Source organism: Uloborus diversus, chromosome 3, assembly GCF_026930045.1.
Source record: "Uloborus diversus isolate 005 chromosome 3, Udiv.v.3.1, whole genome shotgun sequence".
Classification (NCBI taxonomy): domain Eukaryota; kingdom Metazoa; phylum Arthropoda; class Arachnida; order Araneae; family Uloboridae; genus Uloborus; species Uloborus diversus.
This window is the reverse complement of record NC_072733.1, coordinates 197,510,226-197,529,959: the sequence shown is the minus strand read 5'-3', so window position 1 is coordinate 197,529,959 and position 19,734 is coordinate 197,510,226. Positions and strand designations below refer to the sequence as shown.

Sequence of the window (19,734 nt, the reverse complement as noted above, 5' to 3'; positions counted from 1 at the left end):
TCTCTGAACTCATTATCGCTGTTGCGCCACAGACCACCTAGGAAAGACTTTAGATGCCGAAACAAATGAAAGTTGCTGCGAGCGAGGTGGGGGCAGAGCAGAGGATGTTAAAAAACGTCCCAGCCAAAGCCCTGTCAGAGTTCTTATGGTCGTCTACTCAGGCGGCAAATTTGTACAAATAGGTATACAAAAACCTGTACCACACTATGACAAACGCTTGGAAAATCACTGGAGCAATGTCAAAATATAGCGTAAGGGTGGTAGATTTTTGTGCAATAAATGTCTTTGCTCTACCTATACTAGTTCTTTTTTTATTTCTAAATGGGACTTACTTTAAAAACAAGCCTCGTATAATCTTTGCCTTTAAATGTAGCATTATGGTGATGAACACATTTTCTGCATTGACATGAGTTTTTCCCAAAACAAATATTTTTAGAGCTTTTGCATAGAGAAATATTAATTATGTTCATCACGGCTTTAACTTAAGGAGAAAAAAAATCTTGCCTGTAATTTCAATTCTCAAAGGCTTCATATTTCTTCTGCACCTTAGAATAACAAGACAGTTTTTGTTTCTTTTAAAGAGTAATGTAACAGCTTCTTGCCCTATCACGTTCAAATTTTCTTTCATCTAACCCATAGGTTGTTTTTTGAGAATGAAAAAGCCCATTTTTCATTTTTTTCACTTTTTTTTTTGTGCTTCTAGTGAGCATAACTAAATATGACAGGAAAACTAACTAGTATCCAACTGTAAGTCCCTCATTGACTTTCTCATGTTCAAAATGAAGAAAACTACTTTTTTAACCATGATTAGACCCCAACAAATTTCCAGTTCAGCTTAACTTAAATCCTTTCTCTTCATGCACAGATAAAAGTTCATTCTTTCAGTTTTACAATGAAACACGTTTGATCTTCCTACTAATTTAAATAAATTTATTTGAGCTTTAAAAAAGGATTAAAAAAAAGGCAAAATTTTACTTATCAGTGGAGCAGAAAAATAGCTATAGCTCAGAAATAAAATTTTTTCAAGAAAAAAATCAAAGTTTAGGAATACAGAATATTGATACATACTATTATCAAACATCCTCAAAATATAAAATTGAGCTACACTAAGTTATCTGAAAATATGTTGATTTTATATGAAATGACTAAAGACAAAAAATTAAAATCTTGAGGGGACTTAGAAAGAAAAATAAAATTAAAACAGTAATAAAAAATACTGAGTGTTAATTACTAAGCAAATTTTTATGAGTGGATCCTTAATTAAAAATTACCATGAGGCAGAAAGTCTGAGGTTCTAAATGAATTTTGAGGCAATCCAACATCTCCTTCAATGATTCTAAAATCCAAAGTATACTGAATTTTGTCAACTTCAAACATGTCATCTGTACATTGTGCCTAAAATAATTCAAAAAGTAATTTTTAGCATCATATTTTTATCTAGCACTTTTAGATAAATTAAATTCCTTTCAGTATGGAAAAAATAAATACTGAGTATAATTCAAAATGTCAGCAACTCATACCTTAATAATGTTGGCAAGCTCTTCTGCTAAACCACCAGAACCTAAAAGCACTAAATTAAGTTGATTATTCTCTGCTTCTAACAACCAATGACTATTCCTCTGCCAAGAAGAAGGTCTGCAATAAAAGTAAATGTTCTCAGTTCAGAGGTCACAAACACTTATCATGCAATTGAAATAAGAATTTAATACTAACCTATGTGCTTTTTGGGCAATTGCTTTTTCAACTAACGTGTCCATACACTTGTGAGATGCAGGACAATGTTCCCGAATAGGTCCATGAACAAATCCCAAATGACGGAGTAGCATCAACATACGATCTTGATCCAAACGGTCTAATGTTTTGTACCTATTAAAATTGAATCAGAGCAAATGTTACATAACATTTAAATTACTATGAAATAAAACTGTTAACCATAATTTACATTTAAGAGCATGAATCTAAGAGAGTGTCACCCTTGTGATTCATGCCATCTTGTAGAGTAGAAATAGGCCAAAAAACACCCAGGGGTCAAACAAATAGCAACAGAAATGGTGGGTAATGGTGGGTTCTTGTGGTAAATGGTAGGTAATATACTCCTAATGAACATACTAAAAATATACATCTGTACTGTTGGGACAAACACGTTTTTTTGGCCGCCATCTTGAAAATTCATTAAAAAAAATTTAAAATAAAAAACATCATGTGTGATATCAAATAGAAGGAAATTTAACACTGAAAAGGAATATAATATGGGATACTTAGAGTGAAGTGAAGATGCTAAAAACATAAATCTATATTGTAGTGAAATAAGCGGTTTTTTGGCTGTCGTCTTGAAATTTTTTTTTTTAAATAGTGGTATCAAATAAAAGGAAAGTTCATGCTGAAAACGAATATAAAATGGGATATTTAAAGCAAAGAAGGGAAGAATACATATTTACATGCACACTGAAGCGAGAAATGCATTTGTTTGGTCCCCATCTTGAAAAATCATGGAAAATTTTCAAAAATAAAAAACATGTGTGGTATCAAATGAATGGAAATTTCTTGCTCAAAGAGGAAAAGATTTTGTTTTAGATTGAAAAGAAAGAAAATAAATAAATAGGAGCCGAAACACTGAAGTCTCTTGTGCTAAAAGAACATTTATTAATCAAAGCAGTATAAAAACTGAGGATACCTTTGGATCCGAGGACTATTTTTCAAAAAGGTTGAATAAATACATTTAAAAAAAAATTAATTAGGAAGAGAAAACAAAATCATGAATTCAAAGGAGTTTTATAAAATAAAATTTTTACATTACCAAAATGAAATCTCATCTTCATCAGTATTCAAAATGTTTCATGTGCTTGTGCAGTTATTTCCACAACAGTTTTACAAATTACCGAGTATGGAAGTCCACATCGATGGCATACACATTTTGCAGTGTTACACGGTTCTTCTAGTGTATTTTGGGAAGTAGGGGAAGCTGCTGTACCCATGAACGATTGTACCTACGGACGTTGATTGGGAAATCCCAGTTTATCGTCGAGAGAGAGATCCTAATTGGGGTTCAATGTGTGTCACAGCCCTCTCCAGTACCCCAGAAAGTTTTGACGCCATCAAACGAACATTTAAGATTCTATCACATTTTTTTGGTTTTAGTAGGGTCTAAGTAAAAAACATGAGCAATTTCTTTTTTTTCGTCCGTCGTGGATTGTATTATTCATTTTTGTTGTGGGTACCATGATTCCCTATATTTTGAAGGTTTTGTTTCTGTTTTTAATGTTTTAAAACTGTGGTCCTGTCGGTGTGACTGGCTTGCAAAACCAAAATGGCGTACCATTGTACCCAACGAAACATAACCATATGTACCCACGGACAGCAATTTTTAGTCTCCTTGGGTCACACATGAGTCTTACAATGTAAAGTACCTCAAAATGGTGCCTTGTCATCAACATTCGAAATTTGCTTTCAACAAAGATAATGAATTCGAAGTAGAGCTTGAAGATATAGTGTTGAAGTAACCCCCACCTGGTGTAGGATCTACAGATCGTCAACCACACCTGTTTTCATTTGAAGTCGACTTTTATAGATTTTTGTTGGTTTAATCTAAGCTGAATTTCTTGTAATGGGTTAATTTTGGTAAAAAGTATCAATTTGCATATAAATTGAGGTTATTATGTAGGTACATAGAGAGCCATTATATCATGAATCTAATTATTTTTTTGTTTAAAAACATATTATTCATAACATCATTAACTCTCTTAAGAGTAATAACTTTTTTAAAGAGTTCACTACTGTTAAAAATTAAGGAAACTTTTTTAAAAAAGGGGAAGAAACCTTTGATTAATTTTCAAAGTTTAATTTCTGTTGGATGTTTTATTTAATGTTATTTTCAATGAATGTTTGAAGTATTTCAAAATAAAATGGCTTATGAAAATGTATCGAGTAGAATTGAGTTCCTCAGATCTATTAATATATTATTTTTTTGTACATCCATGGGTACAAAGTCTGCGGGGTGAATGGGTTGTTGTACCCACGGACAAAAAGATTTTTTGTAAGAAATTTTTTTTTGAAGTTGAAAGCTTTGAGATTTTCACCTGACAAAAATTGCCAAAATTAGATAATAAGTTGTAGATTCTGCCAGAAATTTTTTCCGATCGATTATCCATTCCCAGAGACCAGCAAAAATTAAAATGTAAATTTTGTCCGTGGGTACAGCAGCTTCCCCTAAGAGTTGATCTAGAGCTGGGCTCAAGTCTGGATATTGTTTGAAATTCTCCATCTACCGCCATCCCGAAAGTGTGGGATCACGAGTTTGTAATTCAAGGTTGTTCCAAATAAAGCCCTGCAAATTTACTCGATATAGATGATATTTTGATGCATTTTGCGTTGAGGGCAAACGAGCTATGTCAAATTCTTTTTTAGCTGAAGTCTTCTACCTAAGGAACTGCTTATAGCGAAGCTCGCTTAAGTGGCCTGGGTCGATGTTACTTACAAAAGGGGACACAATAATCTTACAACCGATTTTAACCAAACATTCCAGAGTAACAATTAATTCCATAATCCGAAATGGCATGATGAACAGTCTTAAGAGTTAAATCTTAAAAACAAAGGATACTCATGACAATAGATATTATTATTCAGTTGTATTAATAGTTGGTTAATTTGGATGCCGATGTTGGATTAAGTTTTAATAAATATAATAGTTGAAATATTATTACTGTATATTCTTTATGGCATTTTCAGAAAACATAACAAGGCTTTCCCACGAATAGATTTCTGAATGGCTTTGAATGTCATGAACTTTATCAGATTGTGTGGCAAACAGTAATTAAATATTCATCTGGTGAGTCTCTACAGAGACAGGAACAGGGGATACTCGGGGGTGATGTATTAAAATATTCTTAAAAGAACGATATAGAAAAAGGATTAAAATGTCTGCATCATCCGCAACTACAGTCAGGTGTTTTTCCTCGGCAATTTTTAGTTTCTTTCAGTAGCACCGTGTCTGCGTCACCTTCCGCTTGAATCACAGAATGACCTCTCCTTTGAAAAGAATTCGCCAGTATGTTGACAAAACGCTGTTGTTTATAGCATTAGAAAGAAAATTGTTTTTCGGAATAATTATAGGCGAGTTTTGATTAAATGCTTTTATATTTGGTTTTTTACACCCATTGAATACTATGGTCTCCTTTTCAAATCATTTGCTTTTATATGCTTCGTGTTGAGATTCATTTCTTCAAATATTTTAGACGTGGATCAGGGTAACTGATGAACCAATGCGCCACCATTAAGAAAGTAGGAAGTACTCTCATGCAGATCATTTTTTTTTCATTCAAGGTATCTAACGATTTTGCCAATGAAGGTTTAACTGTTTTTCTCATTTGCTGAGTACTATGGTCAAATAGGCGTAGTTTAAAAATTTACAAGCATCTTGAGCGTTATTGTCAAAGGAGATACATGCTAGCATCCTCTGTGTTTGAATTAGGAATTTACTTAGTGAGTCTCACAAGCAATGATAATCCTTTTTCAGTGCTCGCGTTACTCATCGTTACTGCTTATATAACTGCAATAAAGCCTTTGCCGCTGAGTTTATCTGGGATATTTCTTCTAATGACATCAGAATTTTCTGCAGTAACTTTGTTTTTGCTAGCCATCATTCCCTTAAAAATGTTCTATAAACCACCTGAAAGAATAGCAAATAGATTATGATCTTTGAAGAATTGCATTAACACTTGCAGTGCTAACACAAGTTCATGTAAGCATAATTGTTTTACCATTTTCTACCTATTTCCTCTTAAAAACACTTTGCTTCAAAAATCGGATTAATATCCTTTTTCAATGTGAGAAATTTACTTTTATTTGACGCCACCCATGTTTTTTTTAAATTTTGGAAATGTTTCATGATTTTTCAAGATGGCTGCCGAAAAAAAAAACACTTTTTCACGGTAGCACGGGTGTATATTTTTCTCATGTTCACTTCACTTTAAAAATCTCATGCTATATTCCTTTTTAGCTTGAAATTTCCTTTCATTTGGTACCTTTTTTTTTTTTTTATTTTTTCATGACTTTTCTAAGATGCTGGTTAAAAATGCCATTTTTTGCGATAGAACGGGAGAATAGTTTTAGTATGTTCACTTCTCTTTTAATATCTCATATTTTGTTCATTTTTAGCTGGAAATTTTCTATCATTTGATCCTACAAATAATTTTTTTTAATTTAAAAATTTTTCTGTAATTTTTCAAAATGGCAGTCAAAAAACATATGTTTCAACAGTACGGCTGTATATTTTTAGTATGTTCATTAGGAGCATGTTACCCACAATTTCCCAGAAGAATAATTTCTGTTGCAATTTGTTTGACCTCAAATGCTATTTCTACTGGACTAGATATAAATATATTTTGATTTCTAAAAAAATTTTACAAACATTTGATGCCAATACACAACTTTTCCCACTACAGGCGATTTGTTTTTTTAAAAAAAGTTAAAATCCACCCACCCTAATGTCTGCTAGTGATAAACAGCAGGAACAGTGTGCATAAGGATTTTATTGAATGTAGTTTTGGAAAAAAATAGCGGGAATCGTGCAATCCTGCGCTCAAACATGAAACTTGTCGTCAAATGTTGTATACACTTTTTATCCACAGTTATTTTGCTTACCAAAAGTAAATGTACATGTTTAAGAGAAATAGCATTTACATCAGAATGTTTTTTCAAAGTAATTTATTTCTAAGATAAAAAAGACTTCTTTTGTTGTCTGTTTAAAGTAATTTTTTTAGAAATAAAACTGTAAGAAAAGGAATGTTATAGGCAAAAATAGAACAAATCTACAAAACCCCAAAGAGAACATTAAATTCTGCTCATTCCGAAAAGTGATGTTCTGAGTTATATTTATATTAAAAGATTTGTTTAATAGTAAAATATTTTTCAATTTGGTCGGACTAAAAATGAGTTCCAAGATTTGTTTAACTAGATAAAGTTACATTCACATAAATAAGTTCTTAAACACAGTATTCCGAGAGTTTTTTCGAGAGTAAGACATTCAAGTCAATACACTCATAGATAGTCAAACTTCCTCATGCTGAAAATTTTTGTATATCGAAGTTTTCATACCTCTGTGTTAATTTCATAGAAAAACTTTCTCTACAATAAAAAAAAACTATGTATTGAAATTTTTTTCCTAACATATTGGGAGATTTTATTCTACGTTAGACCATTTCCATAAAAAAAATTGAAGTTTAAAGAATAGGGAAGTTCATGTAGGGTCAGTATCAGTCCCAGGAGTCACCTGTAATCAAGGAATGTACAAAAAAATTGTTTTATTTGGTATTCATTTTTTTTACTGCAAGACAGTTTCCAAATTTTGATGCAACCTATCCTATTAAAACATTTTCAATTATTCTTTTTCTTTGACGATTATTTCTTCCCTAAAATTTGTCAAGTTCAATGAAAATATGTAAGCCTTTCTTAGCTAACAAAAAACGAAGTGAAAATGGCATTTGAAACACTGTGTCCTGGACTTCAGTTCCCAGAAACTGTTTTTGATAAAGTTTCTAACGAACTGAATATAAGGGAACACTTAATTATTCAACTTCTTGCAAAACTGGCAGTTCAGCAAGATATTTGAATCGTTTTTAGAAATAATGCGAATCTGATCAATGTAATAAATACCTAAGTATCTGATTTTTCAAAATAGTGTAGCTCTCATTTTATTTTATTTTTCTTATAAATTCATATTTCTATCACTAATTTTCATATAATGTGTTTTGCATGTGAATTAGAAATAGAGTTTAGAACAAAAATATTCACTTTAATTTAATGTATTAGAAGTAATTATCACAAAATTAAAATCTCTTCTACATATTGAAATTTCCATACATTGATTTTTTTCTGAAATTTTGCTACATACTTCGATATGTGGTGACCCCACTGTAATATCAATATCCATATTTCATCATCAAATTTTAGGAATCCTTTTTTGGAGACTTTTTGGGAATTTATTTTTATGCATAGCATATTGGAGAAAATGAAATTTGAATGAAGACACCTACAGGATTCGAATCCCTGACTGGTTGGTTTTATATAGATTTTAAAAATGAATGAACTAGCCCATTCATGTACACACTGAGATAGAACTAGATAACTTATTTCCAAACTGGAAAGCACCTGATTAATAAAAACACGAGCTTGAGATAAAAGCAAAATTCTCAGTAAATGCATATATCTACTTGAAAGTAATATGCATTACGACACAAAGGCTAAAATTCAAAATAAAGTTCATTCAGTCCAAAAAAGTTAATGAAAATTATCATAAATAAAATAACTATGTCAGACGCCAGTTAGCTCAAGCTATACTACAAATTGACCAGGAAAAGAGGATTGAAAAAAAAACAATTTAATTATCTTAATATAAAAAAGGGACTTATTTCAAAATATAACAGGCACTAAAACAAAAATAAATAATAAAGAGGCAATTATTTTCATTTCAAAAAAAAAAAAAAAAACGCACCTTAAATCTTCTTGAAGCTTATCTGTAATTTTATTGATGTCTTCTTGAGTAATTACACTGCCAGGTCCAATGCTTGTAAAATGATAAAAAATTTCAGCATTTTCTAATAAAAGCTCTTGAAAATTTTGCTTAGCTTTTTCAGTAATTTCTCTTTGGTGCTCATCATAAATTTCCAACAAATCTTGTTCAGATAGTGATTCATAACATCCTCTTCCCATGAATAGCACTTGCACTTCAGATAGAGGCTTTCCTGGAGTTACATAACCAGTTTCTTCCAGAAGCTCTTTAAACTCATGACGCATGCTAAAAATAAATAAAGTTCCTTTGAAATTCATTGAAGTAATTACACTTTAACGTATACAGTAAAAAATATAAAAGAAAATTATTCAAAAAAATATCTTCATGTTTGAAGGGGGAAACAAGTGCCTAAATGAATAAGATACCTAACCCACAAACGATAAAAATCAATGATTTCAGTCATCACAGCTTTAAATACATTATTTTGAACTCCCTAAACTGAAAGATTTTCTTGCAATATCTAGAGAAAAACTAAAGGGGCTAAACTGAAAATAAAAATTAACAAATATTCTTCTTATGTGCAGATGCAAGATTTTTTTTTTTTTTTTTGAAAATAAAAAAATCTATATATCCTCGCTTCAGAGCAACAGTAAGATGTCTTATTGTTATTCCTGGGATTAGATGTCTTACTGTTGCTCTGAGGTGACGATATATAAAAGAAAATCATATTAGTTACACTATTTATAACTCAAGAACAGCGGGACAGTGTCGATAGCTACTTTATTGTGGGACTGTTGTGGTCAGCGTACTGATTTTTGAATGAGATATTTTTTTTCGATATTCAGGTACATAATTTGATTTTGTAGGATTTTTCTATTGTGTTTTGTTTTCCTTATTTCTACAACATGTTTTTGTTCTTCTGGTTGAAGATAATTATTTATCTAAGTAAATAATTTCATTTGTTGTATTATTCAATTGTGATTGTTCTTTATAACGTTTTTATTATAGTAATGTTAATTTGGCGAAACATTTTCAATTACAGAAAAAAACCCACTTCACTCACTAAAGGACAGGGTTATGGCAGTGTGGTTGTTTAGTGCGTTAAGTGATGAACTATACAGTTGAAGGATTATTTTGACTTTTAAAGCTAATGTTAATCTTTTATTTGTTTTGACGAATAGTTTTAAATTCCAAAGAGATTAATAGGTTTTTGAAAATGTGTGTATGCATTTTAGTTGAAGAAAAATTATCATTTCATATCAGAAGGGATGGAAGGGATCGTGGATTTTTTTTATTCAATGGACTTCCTTTAAATTCTTAGGATGGGCATCGCCATGCAAATACTGCTAGCAGTACATAAATGATAAAAATACAAATAAAATATACTAAGTTCATTATTAGCACTATTTTTATTCATTTATTTTGATATTTTTTGAAAGAGTACAATGATATTAAGGTGCATAACTGAGCAAATAGCAAACGAGAACAATTAAACAACGCAAGAAGAAATAACATTTTCAGTGCACATGAACTCGGTATAATTCATTTAACATGTGGGTCGCCACAAATTGAGTTAATTCATAGCATGTGAGCTTAGTTGACAGAATAGACTACAAATTATCTAGTAATTGCTGGATTTATTGCTCTCATACCAGATTCAAGGGCATACGTAGCACACATACATAGATATTCAGCTTTAGGATGCTACCAATAAATCAAAACCTGGTCTCTTAGATAAGCTCATACGCTACAAGCTTAACCAAGTTAATACGCTAGACGTGTTTTGTAACTTATCAGTTAATGTGTTAACTCTGTCTTATATATAAAAAAAGTCAATAGCATTTCAAAGGAATAATTGTGTGACATTTAAGAAAACTTTCCCAAATACGGTATCATGTTTTGAAGCAAAAAATTGATATTTACAGAAATCATTAGTTTGCAGGCGGATACCTCAATTAACAATTTGAAGTTCTTTCAACAAAGTGTAGGATGAAAAAAACATTCAAGACGACCAAATATAATCTGCAATAACTTATATCTATCAGTAAGAAAATAATATAGAATGATACCTGCATTAGAGGTCTGATTAGGGGCTCATAAAGTAGAACCTTCACAAATACTATTTGCTATTTTTTTTAATATTATTTCTTTAAATGAACCTGTTAAAAATCATGACTGCAAAAACAGACCCTTCAAAACGTTTTGGATCACTAAAACATACCACTAACAAAAATGCTTGAAACTTGCAGAAATAACTTCTGATTTACTTAGAAATAAACTGACTGATTTACTCTTTAAAACTAAAGAATTCTGAGAATCATAGATTTTTGATTAAAAGCACCAGTTATGTTCCAGTAAATGCAATGCCTGATCTAAAGGAAGAGTGAGAAGCAATTTGGGGCCTGTAGCCTGGGTGGAAACTTCCGAAGGGGCAGTAAATTCAAATAAGTTTTGGTGAGAAAGCGTGAAAACTTCATAAAACAAATTAATATTTTAATCTCTGTTTCGATGTTTTTTCCCCTTGCTATGAGGGGGGGGGGGATTGAAAAAAATTGCAGGAGTTGGAGTCGGAAGTTTCAAAATCCAGGAGCCGGAGCCGGCCATTTTCCTTCTTACTCCCTTCGTCCATAGCCCTGGTTAGCAAAACTCAAGTATAGCAACCATGCCGCAGTGATGACCATTATGTAAACTCGCTCCACACATTTTGTAATGTCATCCTGGTAATGGTCACTACTGTCGCATGGACCTATTCTTGAGTTCTTCTAACGTTTTTGGTAATGGGGGTAACATAGTAAGATAACAACAAAGTATCCGCACACACAACTCAAAACTATCTGCACGTCTTTAAAAAAATATACAGTGAGTAGGCAAAATTTTCAGTAATGCAATGCTTATTGTGCTTTCAATGATGTATCGATGAAAGCAAGAGATAAATTTCATTAATTTATCGACAGATTTTCAAGATAACCATTATTGAATGTTACAGGGTGGCGACAGGAACTGTGAAAAAAAGTTCCCTGACTTTTCCCTGATTTCCCTGATTAAGTTCAAAAAATTTCCCTGATTTACGTTACCAATGATAATGGTTTTCTTTCTTTGCTCTACTTGAAATCCATTGTATGTTTGTATAAATTGCAGTATTTTAAACGTTTTAAGTTGTGTAAAGCTGTTGAACTAAAGATATATTTTAAAAAGATGCTACATTTTTAATAAAATGGATAAAAAAACATATCAAGTCGATTTTTTTGGGGAGAAAAAACCTACAAAATAGTATGAGGTAAAATAAACAACCTAGCAGACACAGAAGCAATCTTAGGAAGTTTATCCTGTGGGGAATAAATAAGATTCAATACTTTGACATTGAGGAAAAAAGATGCACAAATATGCAGCAATGTATAATCGCATCTCATTAATTTTCCTTTTTTTTTTCTTGAACAGATAATTGGCGGAAAATGCGTAGGAAATTAAAGTACTTAATTTTGTAAAGCAAAAAAAAAAAAAAAAATTCTTCATAAAATCAATTTTCCCTGATTTTTTGTTATTTTTTCAAAATTCCCTGATATTTCCCTGACTTTTCCCTAATTTATAAAGTTCCCTGACTTTTCCCTGATCTCCCTGATCTGTCGCCACCCTGTGTTATTAATTTTAAAATTTTGAGCCAAGTACATATTTGCAGTAAATGTGTCTGCACAGCCGCAAATGTATCTGTGCAGGGCGTGCACATCATCATTATCTAGCTATGGGGGGTACATACACAAGGTCATTCATGTGCCCCTAAAGCAATGCAAGACAAACATCATACACTTTTTAACAAAAAAAAATGCTTTTTCTTGTTTTATCGCCATTTTAAAAATACTGCACTCACTCAAATTACTACCTGGTTAACACAATTCCAAATTTTGATAAGTTTGTGATCATTTTCATATATTCTTCATTGCTGTACCTACAATGCTTTGGATATACAGTGAAATCCAGTTACAATGAATACCAATACAGCATAAAAATATCCGTTACAACGAACAAAATGCTTGGTTCTGTTTTAAAACCCATTAAGGTAATGCGCAAAAATTCTTGTTTTAAGAAAACGAGTTTTTCTAAAATTCGTTACAAAGAAATGTTATTCCCAACGTCAAAATTAAGATTTTATAGTTATTGCTGTTTTGGAAATTAAAAAATTACTTTCACAAGTCGTAACGTGAAAACTCAGCCTGTACTTTTGAAACAGAGTCACTCAAGGTGGAAATCCGCACATGCTGAAACATATAAGCAGATGTGAGACACCAAAAGCCAGTGTCTAGCCATGCAAAGTCGATACCTACGCGCCAAACATGAGGCACCCTGTGAATTCTCAAGGGGGTAAGGAATAACTTTCTTGTATAAAAGAAAATAACACTTTCTGTGAAGACGAACAATGAATAAAATGGTCAGTGTTCAATATTTTCCTCCTTGTTTTTTCAGAAAAAAAAATGTTTGATCATATTTTAGATGGTTAGTAACGGTAAACGTTGCATATTTAACTATGATAGAGTGTATATTTGGAAATTTAACACTTTTATAAAAATTAAGATAGTTTTAAGATAGTAATAAGTTGTTACAACGAAGAATTTCATTGGTAGTTTGTTGTAATGAGATTTCATGGTACAGGGTTTTGAAAAAAAATGAATCATTTGTAGGAACCCTGTATACACAGAAATGAATGCCCAATGTTTTTGTTATCCAACATTACAAAAAAATTACTGAACACTCATATAATGAATTTTAAAGTCCAGTAACAAATCTTCAACAAGTAGGTTGGGCATACAAAATCAATTAAATATAATTAAGAAAATTAAATTATGAGATAGAAAAAATTAAAATACTCTTTTCTATGATCTTCTGCTTCTAGTGATGCTTTATGCTGCTCAAAACAGGCCTCAGCTTCAGAAGAATCCAGAATATCAAGAGGAATTCTTGTTTCGTTGCTGTCAACTAAATCACTTTCTTGCCATGGTTGTTCATCTGGACTTTCAAGAAAATATTGACTAAAATCTGGATGCTGTTGAAGTTTGATTCGAACATTTTGCCATTCTCTGAGGGGAGAAAAAAAGAAAATTTGACACATATACTTCCATGTTCGATACTTTTTAAAGAAATCATTTACACAACAAAGAATGGAATTGGATGAACGAATGAGCCAATTTGTCCTTAATGGATTAATACTATAATTTCTCCATCACTCAAAGAGAGAGAGAGATAAAGATATAAAAAATCTCGATTTTTCGGAATGAATTAATAGTTTGTTTATTTCAGTGAATGATCATTTATTTTTTCCTTCTCAATGTTTTTATAAAAATAGATTCAAAAATTCATTCAAACTCTGTAAGCCAATTTTTTATTATTGTTGACAAAATAACATTCTATTAACTAAGCATGAAAATTCAAGTATTTAGTTAGTAGCTTGGTCAACCTAAGGCACACAGTAACCTGTGTATTTAAGAGGAAACTTTTAAATTTACAGCATTTAGTATTATTAGCCATTTCATCCAATAATTTTATTCCTCAAAAACTTTTAAGGCAATCTTTTAAAGGTTTGCTCTTCTACTTTCCTTTCTGATTAAAGTTTTGTATACTGTTCCCCGCCATCATTAAATGATATTTTACTTGTTTTATGTTGCTCTTTTTAACTCACTATTTGAGTTCTGTACTGAAGGTTTTTCAAATCCTTGAAACAGCTGCCCGAAAATTCTCATTAGTGATTTAAGCACATTGGTTTGCTCAAAATATACTTATTCGTATTTGGTGAAAAAAAGAAATTAAGTCTAGAGTTTTTATGCTGAAGATTGAAAACTATGACGGAAATCATGATTTAATTTGGTTTAAACAATCTACATTATACCTAATAACATTAGGGAGTAAAACATTAATACATCATCAGCAATCACTATAATCAGTTGCAGCCAATTAATTGTGTTAGTTAATAATCATACGTGTTTAACACACAAATACCAACATCTACTTAACTTTATACTAATTTTTCTAATGTATTATGAAATTATAAAATATATTATACATTAGAGAATACCGACCAAATTAATGCTCCTAAACTTAGCTGCAAAACAAAGGGGCATTTGTTGGTGCTCTACTACAAATCTCTACTATATTATATATATATATTAATAAACTATCCAAAGATCACAGCCCAAAAGATAATCATTATCAAAAGACATTCTATGCAAAAATATCATTGCATTTGAAAGAATTCATCTCATTTGCCAAAGACCTTGTGGGTGAGGGGAATAGGTCCATCGCCAACATGCAAAATTTAATACAATTTTCAAACGCATAAGCACATTAAAAGATACTAACCGAATCGACAACCCCTACATTTTGAAAGCATGCAAGGCATTTGCTGAGGATCTGCCTTCCCTTTTCCTTAATTGCATCAATCAAACACAATTTTCCTTTACCTAATCACTTATATTTTAAAAATATGAGTGAGAGATATAAAATTTTGAAATGGGCTTTCTTTTTCCTTATCAGGTCGGCCTATGTAGACAGTGAATGTTTTTAAAGATATGGTCTTTCTATGGAGTCCTTACTTTTTAAAGAATAATAAGCTTTTTTGCAAAAGCTGGACAACATTTCCTCGCCTCAGAGCAACACTAAGACACTAAGCCTTATAACAACAGTAAAGATATCCTACTGTTTATCTGAAGCAACAATATGTATTGAACAATATCATTTCTAAAGTATTTATGTACTCAGAACTGCCAACTTTTGAAAATCCAAAATCGTAGCAGCATTTTGCAGCGGGGGGGGGGGGGGGAGGCCGCTGCTTCAGATTCAAATAGTGATGAACTGTCAGCAGTATAAAGAAAATACTGATTCTTAATAAATTTCAAATATGGCACAGAAAACATTAATATGGAATAAAAGATTTTATACTGGATATTTTAAGATGATAAATTCTTGATTATTAGCTGTATCTTTCACCCGGTTGGCATGTCTTTTTGAAGTAACATGCTTGCCGCAATCAACATTACCACCATGTTCAACTGAAAAAATCGCTTTTGCAAATAGTACATCTTGCATAACCCGTCTTTAAAGACGAAATAAGGAATGGTCAAGTGCTTTTACATTCTTTACGATAATTTTAGCAGTTTTTCCACTTTTTTGCTGAAGAACAAATAAACTGCATGAAAACTAAACCGGCAGCACACATGTAGAAGTTTGATCTTCTGAACTTACCAGTTTAGTTTTCGTGCAGTTCATGATTATTTTTTCCGCGTTCTTGGAATTATAGATTAAAAAAAACAGAAAATTGTAATTTTTGGACCTGCTTTCGTAGTGTCATAGTTTAAAGTTGTAAGTCGTAGAAACTACGATTTTTTCTTAGCAGTTGGCAGCTCTGTACATACTTAACAATAAAAAATACTCACCCATCTCCAATACTGGCAAGGTCAGGTAATAATTCACTAAGTACTTCAGGTAATATCCTAATATACATTTGCATTTTTCTACCAATATATTCTTCTTTTAATTTTTTTACATGCCTACGAAACATTTTTTGTGCAGCATCATGTCCAAAAAGTTCGCAGTAATGAATAAAATCTTGGTTCTGAGAAAACTTTTTACTTACAGAGCTCCATAATGCTCTATAATCAGTGACTTGGGCTCGAATAAGGGATTGGTATGCTTCAGTACAAAAATCTAGCACTTCCTTTCGAGACCTAGCAGAGTCGAAGAATGGCACAAGTTTTGCCTTGCCTTTAGTCCGATCTATCATTTGTGCAGTAATTATAAAAGTCAAATCTACATTGACATTTTCATGCGCTGATGTTTCCACAATTGGAATATTGTTCTTGAATTCCTTCCTACTAACCAACCGTTCAGCTTCTTTTACATACATTTCTTTTGCTTCATCGTTTTTAGTTGTTGCAAGGACTATGGGTTTTTTTTGTTTTGAGAAGATTATTAAGGATTAAAGCTGTAAATTCTACTTGTTTTTCTATGCTTCTGCCTTGTACATCGCTGACATCAAAACAACAAACAAAACCATCAATGTTGATTTTTCCATCTGGTAATAATTTTTGTTCATATTCTTTCTCAATGCCTGTAAAATAAATAAAAATTTACATAATATTTCACTTTAAGCATAATGAAGAACAAATGGAAGCATGAATACAAAATGGACTGCAACTCTTTACTTAATAAAACTGAAAAGTTTGGTAAAACACATTTTACATTATATTTAACATTGTTTTATGTGATATAATTTCACAAGATTTCTCATTTTTAAAATGACCTTACATTCTCTTAAAAAAGTATCATAAAAACCATGAACTGGAAATATTCAAAAAAATTCGAAAAAATTCCTGTCTATCTTTACTTATGCAAAATTTTAAAGTAGAATCTTAAAAGGACTTTTTCTTTCTTTTGGAATTTTTGGATAAAATTTTTTCCTGGATTCAAGATACATATATCAGACTTACAAGTCACCTCTTTTTGCATCATTGGTTAAAAAAATATGATTGAAACAATAAGCAAAATGCAGAAGACATTCACAAGGGATGCCTTTTCCAATACAAAAAGGAACGATCTTAAGATGTAAAAAATATAAAAAATCATCCATAAGATTAATTTTTTATTTTTTTTTCTCTAATGAATAATCCTAGTTAAACTAAAACTGCTCGCAATAGTCTCCAGATTTGTGCTTCTGTTAACATTGGTGACTTTTTCACTTCCTTGCACAGAGGTATTTATTTCTATTTTTAAAATTATTTGAATCTAGAAAAAAAATTTAAAAAAAAAATCAGTCTTTTTTTCAAAAATTTGACAACAACATGATCCCAATTGAGATGTTTAAAAAAAATAATCAGTCTACATTTTAATAGAATTTAAATTTAAATGCTATCTTTAAAATTTCAATAACATTCATCGGGATGCATGCAGGATTGCTATTTTGTCCACTTTTTAACAGACAAAGGAGGTTATGCGGCTATTTATGTATGTTTTCGTATTACTTCAAGAATACTGGACCGATTTGAAAAAAATCTTTTTTTGTTTGGAAGAGTATGCTTTCTAGATGGTCCCGTGTTAATTTTGTCTGGATCTGACGAGGGGTCTCAGAGAAATCTAAGAAACTCAATTTCATATGCATTGTGGCGACACAGACCAGCTTTCATCAGCTGCGTAATACGTCACGTGGTTTTGGCGTGAACAGTGCATTCTTTCGACGAAGGAATCTTGACTCGAACAATATTTAATTTTCACCCATCGGGATGTTTGATTTTCACGGCGACCGCCTGACCGTTAATTTTAATTAGTTTTACTAATGTATTTATTACTCATGTAGTAAAATCAGTAAATTAGATGTATTTTGCTACGAAAATAGTTGAATTAATTTACTAAAAAATTATTTTTGCTAATAAATAACTAACATTTACTCATTCAAGTTTTTTTTTTTAAATATTTCAGTTCTGAAATATATTTAGTGCTCAACTTAAGGGGAATTGAAGACAAAAATTGAAAGACAATTAAATTTATATTCCTTAATAAATAGATTGTAACTGTTGTCTGATTTTTGACAATTTAGATTTAATATTTCATGATGGCGTCAGTTTAATTTACAGTTATGGCAATACTAATTAACAGACTTTGTTGGCTTTTTTTATGTACTATGCTCCCCGATTACTAGAAGATGCCTGGACCGACTAGGAAAATTCTTGTGTTTGAAACAGTATCTTCTCCCGGTCATCTAATGGTCTTCAAGTACGGGTATAAGGGATCCTGGAGAAATCAAGGGAACTCTTCAAATTTCATACTTGCGCTTTGTTGTTTGTAAATTCATAGCGTCTCACTTAAAAAACAGTTTTTACTATGCTTTTTTACTTCCTTTTACAAAAAAGGAAGTATTGTATTCGCAAAAAAAATTTCACTCAAAAATTGACCTCAATTTCCATTTTACTAACCCCCGAATGAATATCGAGTTTTTTTTCGATTCGACCACACGTGGATGCCTAAGAATGTATAGACACGCGAAATATCCATAATGATGATTCCTTAGTTAATTACAATGAATTTTATGTGACATCTGTATGTGCGTATGTATGTCGCATAACTCAAGAACGGTAAGTCCTAGAAAGTTGAAATTTGGTATGTAGACTCCTAGTGTGGTTTAGTTGTGCACCTTCCCTTTTGGTTTCATTCGGGTGTTTCTAAAGGGGTCTTTTGCCCCTTTTGGATAGAAATCATTGTTAATTTTTATGTAAACTCAAGTGGTGTTATTATTTGGCACACACTTGGCGATATATCAGCAGTCTTTTGGTCGCCAAGTTTTGTCGCCAACTTGGCAATTTTTTTCTTTTTATATGTTTCAATTTCGTCACTGTTGGTGATATTTAGAGAGTAAACTATTGAATCACATTAAAATTGCCAGTAATGGGCAAATGACATTAAATTGGAGTAAAAGGAAGTCATGTGATGCACACATCAGCTCGTTTTTGTTTAATGGATAGGAGTGATCTAACTTAGGTCCCAAACCTTTGCTTCACCATATTTGTTCTTTAGAAAAAAGTCATGGGCAAGAAACAAACTTCATTTAATTTCAATATCAAACGATTAAATGTAAAATCCATTGTTAAAGAAAGTACCATAAAACAAAGGTACTTTCTTTACTCAGCGTTACAGAAAGTACTATAAACATTAATATTAATCAGGAGTGCCCCTTAAGTTGGGGGGGGGGGGGGTTGAGGGGTATTTTTCCTTTTTAGGGGGTTCTTGCTTTGGGGGAGACCCTCCAAAATATTTCCCCTGTATTAATCATTAGTAATCATATCGCAAATTGTGAAAGACTCCTTTGAAACAAATAGGAAATTCATTTAGTATCATTGCTCTAGTAGTATTTTGATCTTTATATATACAACATCACAGTAGACACTGTTTCTAGTGTGGTGTTGATTTATAACGGGTTCAAGTAAAGAGAAGTGTGACTTTTTTTCACGAGTTATGTGACACGCATTATTGTGAAATATAAAACAGTTATGAAAACCATTGACATTTAAATAGTTCTAAATTATCGCACAAATAAAGACTGGAGAGGAACAAAGGTTAGTTCTTAGTGTCAATCGTATAAAATGTTATGCGCATTAAGATTTTTTTCTTTAACTAACTTCAAAAAAGACATTCTAAATTTGTCGGAATCTTTTTATGTATGTCCCCGTAAACTCAAACGCGCATAGACCAATTTG

The 19,734-nt window shown here is 31.5% G+C and overlaps 1 protein-coding gene across 1 annotated transcript in view; it reads right to left on the bottom strand.

Moving 5' to 3' along the window:
- LOC129219368 (rho GTPase-activating protein 190-like) overlaps positions 1–19,734 on the bottom strand; it is a 205,203-nt gene that overhangs the window by 103,873 nt on the left and 81,596 nt on the right. The window contains 7 exon segments of the mRNA XM_054853744.1: positions 1,272–1,395; positions 1,521–1,635; positions 1,714–1,866; positions 8,489–8,791; positions 13,366–13,575; positions 15,925–16,442; positions 16,444–16,598. Coding sequence (XP_054709719.1) covers positions 1,272–1,395; positions 1,521–1,635; positions 1,714–1,866; positions 8,489–8,791; positions 13,366–13,575; positions 15,925–16,442; positions 16,444–16,598 — 1,578 coding nt within the window.